This window comes from Gymnodraco acuticeps, unplaced genomic scaffold (genome assembly GCF_902827175.1).
Source record: "Gymnodraco acuticeps unplaced genomic scaffold, fGymAcu1.1, whole genome shotgun sequence".
Lineage (NCBI taxonomy): Eukaryota > Metazoa > Chordata > Actinopteri > Perciformes > Bathydraconidae > Gymnodraco > Gymnodraco acuticeps.
Genome location: NW_022990886.1, coordinates 583,976 through 603,329, shown reverse-complemented (window position 1 = coordinate 603,329; position 19,354 = coordinate 583,976). Strand labels below are relative to the sequence as shown.

Here is a 19,354-nt window from a genome sequence, read left to right as displayed (position 1 = left end):
AGAAAATTAATGTTATTAGGGCTGTAAATATAATAAGCCTTTGTCTAAAATGGACAACATTGCAGCGATTCTGCACTCTTCATTTTCTTTCCTGCTATATTCAATGAGTGATACAAATATTTGTTACCACAAGTCTGCTAAGTTTGATGAGGGAAAAAAATATTTGTTGCAATGAGTTCTTCCTGAGATTGACACTGTTGGACTCAGTACTAGTCCCACAAATACTATGAAGTACTTTTACTGTGTACTTTTTGAGTAATCCTCTGTCAATGTCCCCTCCTGAGTACAATAATGCATGTTTCTCTGCTATTTTTGAATAAGCGTTAAAACACCTTTATACTTTAAGAGGATGGTAGACATAATATCAGCAATACTTCTAGTCAGTTTGGCGTACGTGATTAAGAATGGAGTTCCCCAGAATGTTTTTAGCTTCCTACCTGGAAATGATTCCTCCGACACGTCACAAGATCAGGCAGGTTAGATAAATAGCCGCAAGCTGTTCACACACAGACACAGCAAACCTCAGCAGACCTACACACACGTTACCAACAGCAGGATCACAGGCAGCCTTATCAACCCTGAAAGTAAGTCTTATTAGAAATAAACTGCTAGATGCATTTTTGTATAAAGTAATGATAATATTTGATTGCATTTCTGACTGGTTTCTTTCTTCCTGTGCAGCTGGTGGTCTGTTGAATGCCTTCAATCTGCTCCCAGTCTGCACTCCACCTCACTACACCCTCAGACACCATGGTCGTACACGAGGAGAAGGAGTGTGTGGTGTGCTTCAATGAGTACTCTCGCAGCGACCGGGTCCCTCGGGTGCTGCACTGCGGACACACCTTCTGTGCACCCTGCCTGGAGCAGCTGTACCAGCTGAAGGGGTTCCTCTACTACGTCTCCTGCCCCCTGTGCCGCTGGATCACCTGCACCAGGACCAGCCTGACCCTGCCCGGGGCCCTGTGGGTCAACACGGAGATCTGGGACAAGATAGTGGAGGACAAGTTGGAGGAGAGGGCGATACCATCAGCCCCGATGGAGGATTTAAGCTACACTGAGACACAACTCATCCAGTCATCACTGTAAGGGGACTCAGTTTTTATTCACATAGATTACACTTGTGTAATTTCATGTAGGCCTGTGTGATATGAAGATAATCAACCTGATGTATCTAAACATACGTCACTCTCTTTAGGCCTGTTTCAAAACAGTCTGGTGGCAAGACCTTACTCCAGAGGATGTGTGGACGTATACGCAGGGCCGTCCCTCCCTACAGGCCGATCATGCAGACTGCGTGGGGCCTCACCTTGCGGAGGGAGCCTCAACTGAGCCTCAACTGAGCCGCAACTATGCACTTATGCGGCGCAATTAGTGTGGTGCGGCATGTTTTCCCCGCTGCGAGGCTCCACTAGCAAACTAGTAAACCCCCCCCACGCTCGCAAAACAGAGGGCCTCATCATACAACTTTGCGTGGGGCCTCAAGTTGGCCAGGGACGGCCCTGTGTATACGGCATCTCCGTTCCTCTTTACATTCTAACTGAAGGGCCCATGGATGTATGGAAAGGAACCTGATGAATGTTGCAGGACTACATTAGATTTGCAGCAGGACTACGGCTGTTATTGATGACATCAGAGGCCGGCCTGAGGAGCGAAGGACTTAGATGCCCTTAATTAGATTCTAAACTCAAACCAAACATTTAATTTGTTTTATTTGGTTGGTATTTGATTATGTTTCATCATATTCTTGAAAATGTACAAACCTTAAACCCAACTTTACTTTTGTTATGCCCACATACAATCCTACCTGCATACATTTAAATATTGCACAAAAGCTGAAGCTGTGAAAACTGAAACCTAATTTTATCAATTTAAATGTTATTTATTTTATTTGCATTTTATTTGGTTTGTTTTTTATGTCGATCTGATTATTTGTGTATGTTCTCTGCACTACACATCACATTTACATTGCTTTGTTAAAATGGTAAATCTGTGTAGTTTAGGTTTATTTGCACAATATAGAAACAAACAATATTATTATTATTTAAGTTATTTTAAAAGTGTTGGTCCGTCATATTTTTTATTGTTCAAAATGTTTCTGTTTGAGAAATGAATAATGTTATAGTAGCCCAAGATTGTTTTTATTGTTATTTTATTTATTATGTTAATACTTTCTTCCACTTTTAAAGATTTTAATATTTTAATGCCTGTACACTTGCTTGTTGCTGCTTCAACACATATTTTCCCAATTTGGGGTCAATAAAGTATCTCTCTTAAAAGTATCTCTTGATTCTCGTCCAGTGTTGATTTCTCTCGGCTGGAGATTTTTCTCTTTATTGGGTCTGGCTGTTTCAGACGGAAATCATAAATAGAAACGTTTTATACATTTTCCAAAAGTTATCATTAATGTTCGGCAGCCTCTGCCGTTAGTACTGCAAGTCATTTTCAAAGATAGTGCCGCTGTGCAAAGAACATTGTTTGAACTCTTTAACTTTATCTAAAGTGTAGTTTAATTATAATAAAACTTTCAAATTGTCCCTCAACTGTTTCACCAATAGCAACAAATATATATTATTTGGTCTTTTTGATGGTTGATTTTAAACACTTAATATTTCACATTGTGAATTTTAAACAATATATGTGGAAAGTAACAAGAATAGTTACACACTTTAAAAAGTCATACATTAACTAATGCCATGGATAGTTTAAGGTTAATGTTGGAATCGGGGGAGGAGCAACAAAACCAACCATTGTGAATTTGTGGTTATTTTTATTGAAAACAGTGACAGTGGATTATTTGAGCTGAAACCTTTTTTCCCTGAATTAGTTCTACCAAACAGCCTCTTAACTACACTATGTTAAGATGAAATACAGTTAAATATTCAGACATTACAACACAAAACTGATGCAAACACAACAGGGAACGATTTTCTAAAAAGCTTTCATAACCCACAGAAACCATCCCGAGGTTCACCTTGAACTAAAACATGGTGGCAGGAAAAGGCCCAAATCAGCTGTTTCCAGACGAGACCTGTGCCTGCTGTACACACTAACTCATGTGAAGAGTTGTTATTCAAAATGTTATATTCAGATGCGAGTGAAATCAAAGGGGACATTTATGCACATATTCTGGGGTTAATACCTCATGTACATTGAATGGACAGATCCACCTTTGACTTATTATAAAGGGTCATAACTGTTAAAGGGGCTCTCATCAGACAGAGTAACACAGAAGCCTATTTGCTAAAAGATCTTATTTTCACCAGGACAGCAGTGTGGGTGGTTTGTTACAACTTTCTAGTGAACATATCCAAAGTGTCATGGGGAGAAACCAGGACAAAATGCTGATCATAAAACATTTCAAACTGGCCATAAATCAGTTTTAGTAAATGAGCAGGTCCTACACAATCAGGATTCAGATATAGAATATTTTTCGGTCCACATAAAACTGGATGTTTTTTAATATTTCAAGGAGAGTAAAGTAGGGAAGAAGGTTAATATTTTCATAATCAATTTAAAACAAAAGCTTTTCACGTCGTTCCTGTGGATGGTTAATCCCCCTCTGTACTTCAGTTATACATTCAGCACTCAGTTGATGCAGTTAAAAAAAAAAGAAGTTTATATTGCATAAGGAGATGATTAATCTTGCCTAAACACTGTCACTACAATAACAGACCATCACATGTGCACTTAAATTAACATGTATCCATCACAGTTTGCACCACATCTTTTCTCTTATTCCATATCTTCTCTGACCTTCTTCTTCCTCCTCCTTTCTCACACCGACAAAACATAATTTAGAACATACTAAAAGACATATTTGTGAGTAATCAGACATAGGGTTAAGGTACAGTCATTAATACGTTCGCTAAAAAAAAACATAGGGTCTCATTGGATTAGTGTGAAAACATTAAAACATGGGTCATGAGAAATGAATAATTGCAACTCTTTGTCAGCTAGCCCTTCACTAGCCGTGTGAGTCAGGCGTCTAAAAGCTCGCCTAAAGTGTCAGCTTGTGACAGGAGGATAATCTCTCTTCACACCACACCTCAAGATTATCAGGAGTAAAATACATTTACCACAATGCCATAATTATACATCTGGATAAGATGGGGATAAAATACGGGCTATAAACAATATTGTTAAAGGGGAAATAAACCAATATAATGTCAGATAATACCATTTAAAAAAAGACCCGAAAGAGGGATAACGGCCCGTCCACACAGCGGCGTTGGAAGCTTCTTCCAAAACTCTTCTGCCCATTCACTTTGAATGGGGTGACGTCACTTTTCGCCGAACTGCATTGTGGGAAGCAGAGCGGAGCTTTCCTGGCGTTTCAGGCTGCAAAAGTTGAGCAATGTTCAACTTTTGCAGCCTCTGCAGAAGCGTCAGCCAATCGAATCATATGCCAGTACAAGCTCTAGCCAATCAAACCGCTGCTTGTGTGTCAGGGGCGGGAGATTCATGTGATTGGTTGTTGGTCAAGCTTCAGACACGCCCACCTCCAAGATTTTTCCAAAGCCGCTGTGTAGACGGGCCGTAATGAGTCGACGGAGAGACGCCACCTTCGAGTCAGAAGCAGCAAACAACAGTTATTCTATTAGAGATACAGTTTGAACTCCCTTTGTCATAGTATGTGGGAAGTAGATTTTTTTTCTGTGTTAAAAGTGTGTGTGCCCCCCTATAGGTAGGGGTACTGTGTGAGGCGCCGGGGGCTCAGCTGGTAGGCGCTGTAGGCCTCGGCGCGGGGGGTCACGCTGACGTACGGAGAGCCGGCGGCAAACGGGTGCTGGTAGGCTGCGGGCAGGCCGTGCAGCAGGCTGCTGACCGAGTCCTTCCGCCCGGACGGGTCCCTCCTGGAGGACGCTGAGGTGTACGGTGCTGCATAGGCGGAGGGGGAGTGTCCGTGGGGGGCGTGGCTGCGGCTCAGCAGCTGCTCCATGGCCTGAGAGGCAGAGGAGAGGGCCGTGGAGGCGGGGTAGGCGTACAGGCCGGGGCCGGACACCTCGGGGAAGTTGTAGTGAGACGAGACGACCGGAGGGAAGGTCGGCTGGCGGCGCAGAGACGAGTCGCTGTGGGAGCGCTCCTGAGAGGAAGAGACCACCGGCTGGACCTGAGGAGGAGCACAGAGGCATGAGAGCAACGAGGAGGAGAACATCAGCTGTGACAGCATGTTGTCTGTGCATGGACTACGTTTAAATGTTTGCTATGTTTTTATGAATACTGTTTATCATTATGTATTTGTTCATATTCATTTTAGTGTGTTTCATTTCTCAGTGCGCTTCTCATGTTATCTACCTCGCCTGGTTTTATTTCCTTTTGTAAAGCACTTTGTTAAATTGTTCAATGGAATTTCTATATAATAATACAGGTGCAAATCATTTCAAACCGTCTTAAGATTTCCAGGCAAGATATTTGACAACATTTTCAGACAAGGCCTAACATGCATGAACGACTCTACAGCAAAGGCTTTTAAAATATTCGCCCGCCCCGCCCTATTCCCAACACCCCTGTTTCGCATAAGCACCTGAGTCACTTCCCATTGACGACTCAGAGCAACCCGTGATTTCTTTTCCCCGCACTTCTTTGGGATTATGACTGCCGTTTCTTTGTGTCTACAGATGTCAACATCAATCTGTTGACATATTGAGCAAATGCGCTTTTCTTTTTACCAGTGAACCTGCAGTAGTGATATTTATTGATTGATATGTTATTGGTGGCAGTGTTTGCAAAGGAACACCTGTTCACATCTACTGCCGACAGCATAGTTTACCACCTGGGTTCGGCAAATAAATCAAATTCTTTGCCAACATCTCACGGCAGTTTAATTAAAAAATAGAACTTTTCAAGACAGTGATGAATGTTGTAAAAACATTACCTGACTCAGGTTTAAAGGGTGTGACTGGCTCGGCAGCAGCCTGTTCCGCTCCATGCTCTCCCCGGAGCTGCAGGGCTGCCGGTTGGATGATCTCTTCGGCTTTATGTAGTTCACTGGAAATTAAATAAATGAGTTATCAAGTTGGGTCAGTCACATCCTAAATAAAATGCATGGTGACACAAACAGATAAAGTTCTCACCAGTGTCCAGGCGTCCACGTGAAGCAGCTCCTCGCTCCGTGCCCTGGGTTTTGACTGAAGGCGCCACCACTGCCAGAGACTTGGCCTGGCGAGACGACGCGCCGCCCGCTGGGTTCAGCGTGCGGGGGAGGGGGGTCAGGGGGCTCGCTGTGGACGAGTCCGAGTCGTGCACCGTCACACAGCTGATGACGTTAGTGCGCTGGCTCAGGCCGACGCTATGTACATGGAGAAACAATGTTATTTTATAAGACAATTAAAGAAGGTTTATTTAAGTATTACAAATACAAAACAATAAGGCCCTGGTCTGCTAATGAAGTCAAACAAACATCGTCTTACATTAGTCCTTTTTTAGAAAATTGTCAAAATATAGTACTAACAAGAATTGGATTAGCAGCTGCATCCAAAAAGATGGCAGACATTAAGATCCTTCTTAATACAAATTCTCCTTTTATGTGCTCGGTTCAAACTAAGAAGATAAATAAAAAGAGTGAATGGTGCAGAGGCGAGACTCACCTGGCGGGATGAAACTTGCGCTCATCCTCGGTGTCCGTGTCACTGTGGATGGTGATGATGCTGACAGCCGGGCTGGGTGTGTCGGAGATGACTATGGGCTGCGACCACGCGGCGCTGAGCGGGGGCACACCGCTGCTGCTGAGCAATGACGCGGCAGATATACCCCTAGGAAGAGCAACAATAGAAAAGTTGAGTTTTCCCACCAAAAGCAAACATGGTTTCAGTAACGGCAAAGAAATGTAATTCGTAATCTACGATTAAATATACTGAGTATTTTCACTGCTCCTTTTCATTAATCAATGGTTGTTGTGTTCACATCTAGTGACAAATAAACTAACTACTGCTAAGGAATTTGTAATTAAATGTATCAACTGCTCGGAAGCGACTTTAAGGAATAACATCTGCTGGGTGTGATAGTTATTTTTAGACATTTGTCATCAAGTGTGAACGTTGAGATGCTGCAGGCTCCACCAACCTGTTCCTGTTCTCTCCCCGTCTGGCCTTCACCTTCTTCCTCTCCTGCTGGCTGCGGCCCTGGGCTGCATTCCTGCGAGGGCCAAAGTACAAACAAGTTAAAGGGAGGGGCACCGCTTAAATCCGAACATGATATATGAACACAAGGAGATCATGTTTGTTTCAACTGACGCAGCTTTACTTCCGTCCCTTTGCAGTGACTCATGTACTTACTATAATGCATACACTAAGCTCCAGAGTTGGGGCTTAATAATACTCAGGTCTAGTACTCAAGTAAAAGTGGAAGTACCAGAGTGTAAGAAGAGTACACTGTACAAGTACATATCCTGTTTTGCAAAGGTTACTCTAAAGTACAAAATAATTGGCATCAACAAATGTTTTAAGTACCAAAAGTAAAAGTAGAATAATAAATATCATATGTTTTGATAATAATTATTGATGCATTCAAGTGTTATCAAAGCAGGTCACTAGTTTTAATTATGTTATACTGCAGGGTAGACAGGATGTAAAGTCCAACTTAAAGTCTTATTTAACTGTCGATCACATGTCGCATCATTAATCCAAATGGGCAAATTAAGCGAAGGTATTAAATAAGTGTAGTGGAGAAAAAGTACCAGATTTGCCTCTGAATCTGAATGGCAGTTAGCAGAAGTACAAAGAAGCAAAGGATGGAAACTATACAGGAAGTAGTACAAGTACAGTACTTGAGGAAATCTACTTAGTTACTTTAAAGCACTGGTAAACCCTTGATTAAAAAGGCACTCCAATGTATTTGTTGTGACATTGAAATGGATGACGAGCGTCTCAAATATGTAAAACTATAAGTTGGTAGTTCATAATTGTAAAACAAGAATGAGACTGTTCAGACTGATGAGTGGTGGACCGACCTCCAGCTGTGTCCCTGCTGCGCGGCAGCTTCTGAGTGAAGTGTTTCCAGGGGGGACTCGGGGACAGTGGACTGGTGGGCGGAGCTGTGGATGGCCACGCCCGGGACCTGCTGCCATGACGACGGGATGAGGATCTGCTGCGTGCCAGTGGGCCAGGCCTGCTGAGAGAAACAACAGACGCTCACACTTCAGTACATCTACTATCAACGATCAGATTAATGCGTAAACACAACTTATGTGATCGCTGGAATGGGCCAGACAGACTGAGCCATGCTGAGAAACAAGTCCAAACTACAAATGTCTTCCGCAGGCATAAGCACAGATAGATAAGCGAGCAACTTTTCCCAAGCCATTCCCTTAATAAAGCATTGCCCTGCAACAAAAATGGACGAGATGATCTCATGCAAAGCCCAAACAATGAAGCACTGTAAACAGACGGGGGATAAAGACAAGACTGCACAGGAGCACGGTGCCTGTTAAAGAAGAAACACTGAAGAAAGAGATTAGTTCAGTCCACTGATGCCACACAGTCTGCTGATAAGCTGTGTGGGGAGAAGGCATGCCACATGTTTGGGGGGTGAAACAAAAGATGCGTGTCAGAGAGTCGGGGGGGCTTTAGTGGGCTTTGTAGCTGCAACCTCCTTTGCTGTAAACAAGGAAGGACGGGACAAGGGAAGCTGCAAGCAAAGCGCAGACCCACACAGCAACACATGCTCCATGCCCTCAGCACACCTATGGGGAGAGACTGGGGGGGGAGGAGTGAATGGTATGTCCTTTGGAATGGATAAACGATTTGTCAATTCTGATTTAATGTCAAAAGGGGATTTGAAAAAAGTATAAAAAGGACATTGCAGGGTATATGCAGGAATCCTGAAGTCAAATGTAAGACCTTTTAAGACCCTTTCCATACATTTTAAGACCTCATCTCCACTTCGAGTTTTAACCGGTTACATTGGCGACACACTTTACCTCACATTGACTATATACAGTATTGATTGTCCTTCCTCCTTATCTTCCAACCATTTGGACGCAGACTTGCATTTCCCCATAACGATGTTGTTTAACAACCGGCGTAAACGGACCTTCGCTCGCTATCAAGCAGTGAGCGTGCGATGTCCGGTTCAGATGACGTCAAACCCAACGGGATGCCATAAATAAACTACACAGAATCACACTGCACACCTACGCAATGATTACATTCAGGCAGACTGTAGAATGCAACCTCTTTGGATAATTTATATACTTATTGAAAACAAGCTACAAAATGTAATACTTTGGAAAATGCCGTTTAATAGCCTTCATTTTTGCTAAATTGATTTATCAACTTTGAATACTCTAAGACCCCGCGGACCCCCTGCAATGGTGAGTCCAGGATCAACATTTTTTGAATTTCCCGACAAAGTAAGAACCAAGCGACCATAAGTCTGACAACAAGTCTTCATGTGACTATGGCAAAATAAAACATGTGGCACAGAGGAGGGAACAAAGCAAACATTAATGAAACAAGTAGGAGTGGGGCAGGATAGAGATGGCTTTGTTAGTTGTAGTGTGCATGTGTGTGATTCTTCTTTGTTGCTTTACCAGCACTGTGGCTGTGTGCTCCAGGAGGGTGGGCCGACCAACCCCGTTGCCCAGCCCGAGGGGCAGGGAGTACTGGGGGGCTATGCCTGCTGAGGGTGGGTGCAGCGTGGCCACCATCAGGGGGGTGCAGGAACCCTGGAGGAGGGAGGAAGGGAGGGAGGATAGGGGAGGGCTGCGTTAGGTCCTTCAAAAGGCTGAATCTGAAGAGAAACACACTGGCACCACGGGCCGACCAGACCCCCGACCTCTGCAGTGGGCAGACCATAATCCTACGTTTAGCAAATCACAATTAGACAGCTTTTGGAGCCTCCTGCATTAAACATCTGGCCACCATCCCAGAGAGGACACTGGGAATAAGAGAGGCCTGGTCCTGGAACAAAGGCTATGCTTTTGAAGTCACATCTTTTGTTATTTCAAAGGTTAATGTTATAAATGCAATTAAATAAACAAGGTCTCCACTGAAAACAAACCGTATATAACTGAAGAAAATGTGTAAGAAAATGTATAATTTGCAAATCCTACAACCTGCCCATGTCCCTCTCAAGCAGCCATACATGCATGCTTCCTCTGTCCATCTTTTTCAAAAGAAAGTGTGCCCGTACAAGCTTTGTGTCTCTTCTTGAAAGACTACATTTAAAGATAACATCATTAGCCCCAGACAGATATCTGAAATGTGACTGACCCTCCAGACTCTTACCTGTGTGAGCATACTGGGCTGGAGCTGCAACGCCTGAGCAGCCTGGTTCTGAGGTACTATGGGTACAGAGTTCTCCATCCTCACAGGGTAACTGGAGCTCTTACTGGATGCCTGTAGCCCTGAAAACAATTAAATACAAGTGATTAAATTAAAATGAAGGTCTCACAGTATTGAAGTATCCCTTAAAGAGTGGGATGTTGTGGTAAGCATCTTATTAACATTCATAATCTGCCTTCAACTAGAGCAATAAGTAGATGTTAGTAGTGACAGCCTGACATCTAAATAACTGAAGTACAATCTGAGGAAACCCTTCTTCGTATTCAAATTGGAATAAATAACAGTGAGTGGCGTCTTCTGCTGCAACCCCTCATGTTGTGTTTTTCTCAGTCTGATTGCAGCGTTCTCCTTTACCTTGGATAGTGGAGGGTGGGCAGACGATGAGGGTCTGCTGGAAGGGTTCAGTCTGGCTGCACAGCCCAGCAGCACGCGTGGGGATCGGGACGCTCTGCTGAGCGAGCCCGGGAATGTTGATGGTCGCCTGCTGGTATAGAGCGGGCTGGTAGTTCAGCAAAGGCACCGCCCCCCCCCGCAGAAGGCACCTGGTGGAGGAATTACAGAAGACCACTGATTAAAGACAGAATGAGTGGCAACGTTCATTACATCACAAAAGGACTTTTTCAAGCACAATTTTGAGCCTAAAGAGACAACGTGATGTATCTGTATTTCTTAAAAACCAATTCAAAACATATTCACATAATCCATTGACCAATTTCAACGTTATAGTGAAGCACTGTTTTGGGCTCAAATATTAAAACATGGCAGTTAAAATAAGGTTTTCAGGTTTTTCAAAAGGAAGAGTGATTCAACACAACATGACGTCAGGGAACATACAGTCTTGAATGCACGGAAAATACTGGCCTGATGGGTCAGTGGTGTGTGAGATAAGCTGCGGAGAGACACACACACACACAACTGACCAAAAGCATTAGCGTCATCTGACAGACAACGCTGAGGGCTCAGACCCCACAACCAGTGCTTCTCAAGGTCATCTTGAAACCCACTGCAGGGCACTCTCCCTCACAGTCCATCCTTAGTGAGTATATTAGCTGTAGCTCTGTAATGTTTATTTTGTTGGAGTGCTTTTCTAATTTAATAGTATGTAAATGTGGCAGTGAGTAATTCACTAGCAACTTCCTCGCTATAGCATTAGTAACATACAAGTGAAAAGACTGATAATGGTAAAAAAGCCATGACATATTTCGTTTTGGGCAAGAAAGGATGAGATGGTTGCGCCTCAGAAAAAGAAAAAGCTGAGCAAGATTTCCAATTCTGAGCAATTACATTTTTATGACTTCAAGAACCAAACTAAATATTGGAAGGTGTTATGTGATGCGTTTGAATATTCAGATTTTTTTTAGCCCTCACAAATGTCACCTACTACTGTTGTGTGGACCCTGTGAAGTGATTGGTCGTACCTGGTTATGCTGGTTGAGCTGGCTACTGAAGGTAACAGTGAGGTTGCCGGCGGCAGCGCTGGGCACTGCGCTGGTGGAGTACAGGGATTTGCTGCTATCGTAGGAGCTCCGGCGCTTACAGATCTCCATGTTCTGGAAGCAGGACTTCACACTGGAGAGGGTGGAGTAATAGTGTATGAGAAAAAACATTCAAGTAAAGAAAACATAATAGTGCAGCAGTGACTCAAAGAACATCTGCACATCACACATACTGGGAGCTGTGGGGGTAATCCATGAGGTGGCTCATGGTGACAAAGGGGTGACCCAGAGTCTTCGTTGGCGTGATCCTTTTGTCAGCATCCAGACGGAGCATCCGCTTCAGGAGGTCTATAAACTCTCGTCTATCAGCTTTCTCTGCCAACATGTCCGTACCCTCCAAATGAGAAGACAGGTTGACCTGGAATACAAGAAATAAAACAACGAAATTAATCAGACAAATAATAAGAGTTAGCGGTAAAGACATTTCTTGGGTTTGAGAGCATAGTATTTTTATTTAAAAAGATGTTACTTGAAAAACGATTTACCTGCATCATGTCATCCAGACAGTTGAAGATATACTTCCTGGCCTCTTTGGACTTGATACCCATCTCCATTTCATGCTCTGACGGGGTCTGGCAAATATAAAAACATATTTTGCTTGTTATTATTTGCAAAAACTATATCGGAATCAGAATACCTTTAATAGTCCCACAGAGGGAAAATGTACATTGTTACAGCAAAAGTGAAGATGCAATTAACATGAAGTGATATGGGTAATTTTTTTTACATATTCAGTCAGCTTCTGGTAACGGTGATCAATCAGTTACAGCCTTCAGATAGGGAGACACTAGGAATATTATGAGATCATATTAACCTTAAGCCTCCAGAGTGGGTAGCTGGAGTCAGGTCCTCGATTGAAAAAGCGGCTGGTCTTTGTCCCCGCGCTCAGCAGGTACTCTGCAGGCAGGCCTTGGGTCTGAGAAATGTAACGGATCTGGAGAAGGGAAAACATATTCAAGTATAAGACACACCAATAAAACACACCAGTAAGTGCCATGGATACAACTCTTACAGTGGGTAGTTATGCTTGTTTCTCAGCAGCACGTTGGTATCTCCTGATTTATAGCAAAACTAGCAGCTCAAGGAGTTTCTAAAGTACACCTACAGTACTTCCATGACACGCCATCAACTAAAAACTTGTAGCCTCTTGCAGGCATTCTTTGTTACCCAGATAAGGCCTGGGGAACTCTAACGTCGGTACTGACCTGGTCATACTCAGAGGCCCCCGGGTAGAGAGGCCAACCCAGAAACAGCTCAGCAATCACACAGCCCAGAGACCACATGTCGATGGCCTCACAGAATGGCAGACCCAAAATTATCTCTGGAGCCCTAGACAGTGAAGAGGAGGTTAACCAATTAGTACCAAGACTTGAGCTATAATGTTGTGTCATAGTAACATGGCAAAAGTATTTAGATGTATTAAAAGAAAGTGGATTTATTCACACGAACCTGTAGTAGCGCGACTGTAAGTAGGTCGAGCAGACAGCTTTGGACACATGACTCGCTGAGCCAAAGTCAATGACCTTCACCCTGTAGGGCTGTCTGAGGGGGTCCACCAGCATGATGTTCTCTGGCTTCAGGTCTGCATGAATCAGACCGAGGCTTTTCAGCTTCATCAGCGCTGTAGCCACCTAAAGACAATAAAAAAACAGTACAATTAATTCACCTACGTAAGAATGAAAGGCGTATATCTGCAACTCAAAATTAAAGGGGACCTATCATGCAAAATGCACTTTTGTACGTCTTTTATACATTAATGTGTCCCTGGTGTGTCAGGGAACTCACCAAGTGTCAGAAAACACAACCCTCTCTATTTTCCTCCATACCCAAAATCTCTAAAAACGGGGCTGCAACGGATCGGAAACAGATTTGAAAATTCTCTGACGTCAGGAACGAGGAGCTCCGCCTATATGGCCAATTCTCCACCTATCAGGGGAATGTGGGGTTGGGCCACGGCCGGCCATTGCCGCTCAAAAGCGCTGGAGACGCTGTAGTACATATGCCAGGCCTGTAAGTGGCGCTGCAGTCTGCCACAAAAGCAGCGAAGAAGACTTCCTGCGCATGGTTGCCCTTCTGTTTATTCTCCGCTGTGGCTCTTTTTCTCCCTCCCCGAGGCAAGCGTTTGCTCCTCCTGCAACTGTAATTCAATGCAATCCCTCCCCGTCGAGGCAAGCACTGTAATTCTCTCCGGTAGTCCACCAGCAGATGACAAACCCCCACCTCTCCCAAGGAACGAGGGGACAGCAGAGTGTCAGTTAGATTTTTTTTCCGCCGGTCAACATGTCCGTTAAAGTTTTAATCTTCCGGACAAAATTAGGAAAGTGTCGGTCAAAGGTCTTCTTTGTTATTTATTGCGCTTTAAAACAAATGAATAATGACTATAATCATATAAGAATAAAACACTGAGGATGGAGATCTCTTTTTCTCCCCCTCTTCTGACAGCCCAGCAGCTGATCTCAAAGCACGCTCCCCTCTCCTGCAGGGGGGCGTGGTCAGCTGCTTGCATTAAAGCTATGTCACAGAATCAGCCCCTGCAAAAACAGGGCTGGAAAGAGCAACTAGAACGAAATGAGGCATGGCTAAAATGCAGAATCTGTTTGGTATTTTTTTTTTTTTAAAAACTATATTTATATAGGTATTGCCCTACAATATATTGTTCAAATATAGCATGATAGGTCCACTTTAAGTAATAATAATAGTGGGTTATAAAAAGGTGTAATGAATGTCTGTGGAGCCCACCTGCTGTAGGATGGGTCTGATGTGCCGCAGGGGGAGTGGGCTGAACTTGCTGTGTTTGAGAAAGTCGTACAGGTTCTGCTCCAGCATCTCAAACACCAGACACGTGTGACCCTTGTGTTGGAAGCATTCATATGAACGCACAAAGTTGTACTCATCCGCGTTCTCTGCGCTGAGCCGGTTCAGGATACCCACCTGTTGGAAGAGATACAAATAACCCTGTTTAAATGTGTCAATTATAGCTGGTTCACTTTCATAATAAGAAAATAAAAGTGAAAGTGTGAGGAAGGGCACAATAACGCTGTGGTCGAGGTCAGTTACAAGTTTTATTTAACCAGTTTGCTTTAAAATGATTGATAATGTTGCATCAACATGGTAACATCTGGGAAGCAACTCCAGGTAATGTGATAAGGCAATTACAATTTATCCTGAATTGGACCAAATCCAACCCGTGTCAGAAATAATGGGGGGCAAAAGAGCAAAAAGCACGCCAAAATTGCGTTTTCTAATAAAACACAATCAGAGATTTCCTGTGAAAATAACATGTAATTTTTAGAAACTGAAAGACCCTCTGACACAGGGGGCCGCAGTGTTAATAAAATAACTTTTATATTAAGCTGTAATTAAACTTGTTCAGAAATGCACGTTGGATTGTCTCATTACTCTGGAAGCTTTGACTTGAGATTTCTTCAGCTAAATCAGTTGGGACCACATCAATGTTACACACAGCGCTAGCATTTTATTATTAATTCTGCGAGACAAGAAGCTCTCTGCAAACATTGTCAAATAAAAACAGTAACCACAACAACAAAAGATCAGGATACACAAATGAATGAATCAACAAAACTGTGTTACCTCAATTTGGCCCTGACGAGCATAGGAAGGATGGTTTTTCAGGATCTTGATTGCCACGATCTCATTGGTGCCCCTCTTCCAGCACTTAGCCACTTGTCCGAACGTGCCTCTTCCTAAAAACTCCAGCACTTCATAGCTGCAGGACACGGAGCAGAGGATCTCGTGCTGCACCAGCTGATAATCCCCCTCCCCGTTGGAGCTGCTGCTCTTGGTGGTTGTAGCTGAGTGGGGTATAGACTGGCCTGTGCCTCCTCCGCCACCCCCGGTACGGGTGGAGTACGTTGCTGCAGGGGCTGAGAGCTCCTCCAATATTTGGACACTGCCACAACCGCTCCCGCTGCCTTCAGTGGTCTCCTCCATCTTTCTCTTCTGCCCGTGCCTGTGCCCCCTTGTTTCAGAGGTCGTCTCTGTGTGAGCGTAAGAGGAAGACGTGGCCTGCTCCACCACACGCCGACTGGATCCACGAGGGAGACTGCCGGTGCTATCAGCGGCTCGCACCACCACTTGACCTCTTGAGCCGGGCGCTGTGGGGGGGAAGACCAGAGATGGTGCAAAGGGTGCCACGGCCATGGCTGGGGCGAAGGTGTATGCCGACTGGCCCGCTAGGGAGCTGTAAGCTTCGGAGGTGGACACGTCCCAAACATTGTTCTCCACCTTCACCTTCTTAACGCGGCAAAAGGCACTGGAGGAGATGGAGGGGGGGGAGAAGACCTGCAGCTGAGAGCTCATCGCTGAAAAGACATTGATGTGGATAAGATCAAGATAAAAAAACTAAAACAACAAAGAGCTATGGTACTGTAAGAAGCTCTTAAAATTATAAATAAAGTTTGCAATCTGTCTTGACAGACTGGAAAGCAACATAAACTCAGTTTATTTGGTATACTTAGCAAAAACTAGTGCAGACAGATACAACAGTCCATCCCATTTATATCAATGAATAAATAACTAAAACAACCCTCGATATAACTCAATACACCTTAACAGCACCTCCAAACTACGGTCTCCAAAATGAGCATCAAGTTGAACTTCCTCAGTAAAATAGTTTCAAATAAATCGATTAAAGGATTGATTACTCCACTAAGCAAAACATTTCAGGAAACTGTATTGATCATCAATTCAGCTTTTCATATATCAAGAAAAAAAACATTATGTTTCAGGTTTCAGCTCAAATGTGAGGATTTACTTTACATTTGATAGTAAGAGGAATAGCTTTGAGTTGTACCATGCTGGCTGGTCAAAACAAGGAATATCAAGAAGTTCCATTGGCTCTGAGAAATTGCGATGGCCATCACGTCTTTATATTTTAAAAACATAATGAATATTTGATCAATTAAATCAATAGACAATGAACATATACATTGGTACTGAAAATAGTTAACAGAGCAGCAATGAACACTCATTAGCTTCATGAATGTAGAGTTGTATTGCTGCATATTAGACAATAAGTTCAGTTAGCTGTCCCTTTAAAAACAGAAATGCCCCAGAATCCATTACATTTGAAAGGCAGATAGACTTTTAAACAATATTGTGTTTATTCTGTCAAAATATTCTAATTAAAGAGAGGGTACGGTATAATCTGAAGGGTTGCAACATACACAAACAAACTGTTTATGTTATGGTTATTAGAAGAAACCTTGAAGGCAACATTTTTTAGGATTGTTTGTAAGGTTGCTGGATACTAAAGAATGTCATATAGGATGTGTAGAAAGACAAAACATACATATTTCCCATCAATTATAAATGCAAATAATGGATGCAAGCACCAGGAAGGAGGAAACAAATACATGTGTATGCCATAACATAGCTCTATAAACGAAACCATTGCTGCACAGTCAGTGTTATGCAATGATAAGCTTGGATCCAATAAAGTGGACCCGTGTGTTATGATCCCCGGTTAAAATACACTTTCCAGTTAGAAGGAAAGGAATACAAAATAAAAAAAGGTTTTCTTACGAATGCGAAAACATAAAGGAGATGTGAACCTGCCAGATAAGATCGGTCCCATTGTATACAGTCTATGGTTCTGACAGGTAAACTGTGATGGACCAAAGTAGAAATCAAGCTACTGTTTTCTAATGTTACCTAATCCCTGACACATTTCGCAGACACATTATACGTTTGTCCTTCTCCTTGTTGACCATCTGCATGACACATAAATACTTTATTATAGAGTCAACAAGGAAACAGTTACTTAACTCGCAAATGCTAACAAGCTAACGCGTTAACTTCGTGAACATATTGCGCTTAACGAGCATTTGCTTATTTAACAGACATCAAATTAGGTTAAATTACATACATTGCATGAAAGGCAACATTTGATTTAAAAAAAGGTGTAAAATACCGGAATGGATGTTATTGCAGCGTCGAAAAATGGGGCTTCGTCCAAGGTTTAAATCCCACTGCAGTCTACTGGAGCAGCGTTATCCGATTAGCTTCCACTAGCTACCGTGAGATGCTAGCTAGGCCTGCATTGTTTCTTCAGCCGATGGAGAGCTAGGCAGCAGCAGAAGGCGTCACAGTGCCGAGTTTTCTCAACAAAAACACACATGTGTCCTTGTATTATTATATTAAAATACTCTAGTGCTAAAACATATGTACATTTGTTAATTAAAACATTAAAAATTCTACTCTAAAACCGACTGTACTGAAGCAGCAAATCCACTTTTTCACCGGAACAACCACGTCCTTATATCAGCTGCGATTCGTACGTCATTTCCGGATTTTACCGTAATTACCGAGATTGGGATAGGGAAGCACACAGAGATAAGCACTATTTCTTACAAAATGAGCAACTAAGGCTGGCTTGGTTAAGATATCATTTGACAACTGTTATAACATGGCCAAATGATTGACTAATTTGGTCTAGAGACATTTGAGATCGTGTTTAACATCAAAAAGGCTCACATTTTACGGTAAAGAGAAATCGAAGTGACGTAATCTACAACAAATACCAGTAATTTTCCGGTAGGACCAAAGTGTTCCACACGTCGTCGGACAAACCATGTGAATTTAAAATAGTCCCTAAAGGAAATCCAATATTTGGCAACATGATGAGGGGATCGCACATTTAAAGAGTATGAAGGCAATGTGCAGGCAGCAAAGGCGTCATTTGTGCGGCATGGGGACATGTCTCCACCATCATTTCTGAACAAAAGCCCATAACTCGGTTGAAGCAGAGAGGAAGAGCTGTTGTCTTTCACAGTCAGAAGGTGGTGGGTTTAATTCCAGCCATGCCGTCATCATGTTGATTTATCCTAGTGTGTGTGCGGCTTATTTAATGTGTTTATGTTCTCACTGGAGAAGACCTGTTAGAAATCCCATCCCGTAGCCTACACTCCTGTTACTGAGTTTTAGGTAGGAGCAAAACCTTTTTACCTACACCATTTTTTACACTAATAAACATTTATAGGCTATCTGGCTCTTGAGGGCTCTGAAGTGAAGTGTACTTCTTGCGCCAAATCCATCAATCAAAGTCAATCAGAGTGTATTTATTTAGCCCAATATCACAAATGTTACTTACTTTTGTCTCAAGGCAGGGGCTTTACAGTTGAACCTATGAGTTGAACACGATAACGCCGGAAATTCCCGGTGCTGTAAGCTTTTAAAATATGTATTGAAGAGAGTGTAGAGACACTTTGTGTACAACTTGACACAAAGCTTCCAAATGAAAGTGGTAGGCCTACTGGTCAGAGGAAGTGAAATAGAATATGAAAGCAACTCAAAGATATTGTTAAAGACACGTGCACTTGTTGAAACTTTCACAGCAATTGAAAATACATTTCTTATAAATGTTGTCGTCTCCACAGAATACAAGGCTACCAAGCAAAACAAGTTTCTCCAAGAAACACAGAAATTAATAAATATATAAATGTATGTGAAAATAAATTTAGAAATACATTAAATATATATAATGTGTGTTCTGTTTTATTCTCAACTTATATTTATTTATTTCCACATTTATTTATTTATTTATTCCTGTATTTA

General features: G+C 42.7%; 2 protein-coding genes across 2 annotated transcripts; one reads left to right on the top strand and one right to left on the bottom strand.

Annotated features, from left to right (window-relative positions):
- The first annotated feature begins 487 nt into the window (after positions 1–487).
- On the top strand, positions 488–1,340 carry LOC117557611 (RING finger protein 208-like). Its single transcript, XM_034233511.1, has 3 exons — positions 488–584; positions 682–1,082; positions 1,196–1,340. The coding sequence occupies exons 2-3, from the start codon at positions 697–699 to the stop codon at positions 1,338–1,340; spliced, it is 531 nt and encodes a 176-aa protein (XP_034089402.1). The 5' UTR covers positions 488–584; positions 682–696.
- Positions 1,341–2,747: 1,407 nt separating this feature from the next.
- LOC117557599 (homeodomain-interacting protein kinase 1-like) lies at positions 2,748–18,054 on the bottom strand. Its single transcript, XM_034233495.1, is given in 19 exon segments — positions 2,748–5,110; positions 5,876–5,988; positions 6,075–6,289; positions 6,588–6,752; positions 7,063–7,134; positions 7,949–8,109; positions 9,530–9,664; positions 10,227–10,345; positions 10,638–10,812; positions 10,814–10,825; positions 11,702–11,852; positions 11,953–12,137; positions 12,265–12,351; positions 12,594–12,713; positions 12,985–13,108; positions 13,229–13,410; positions 14,519–14,710; positions 15,371–16,101; positions 17,712–18,054. Coding segments are annotated over 18 exon segments (3,369 nt in total). The 5' UTR covers positions 16,100–16,101; positions 17,712–18,054; the 3' UTR covers positions 2,748–4,678.
- Between the last annotated feature and the right edge of the window lie 1,300 nt (positions 18,055–19,354).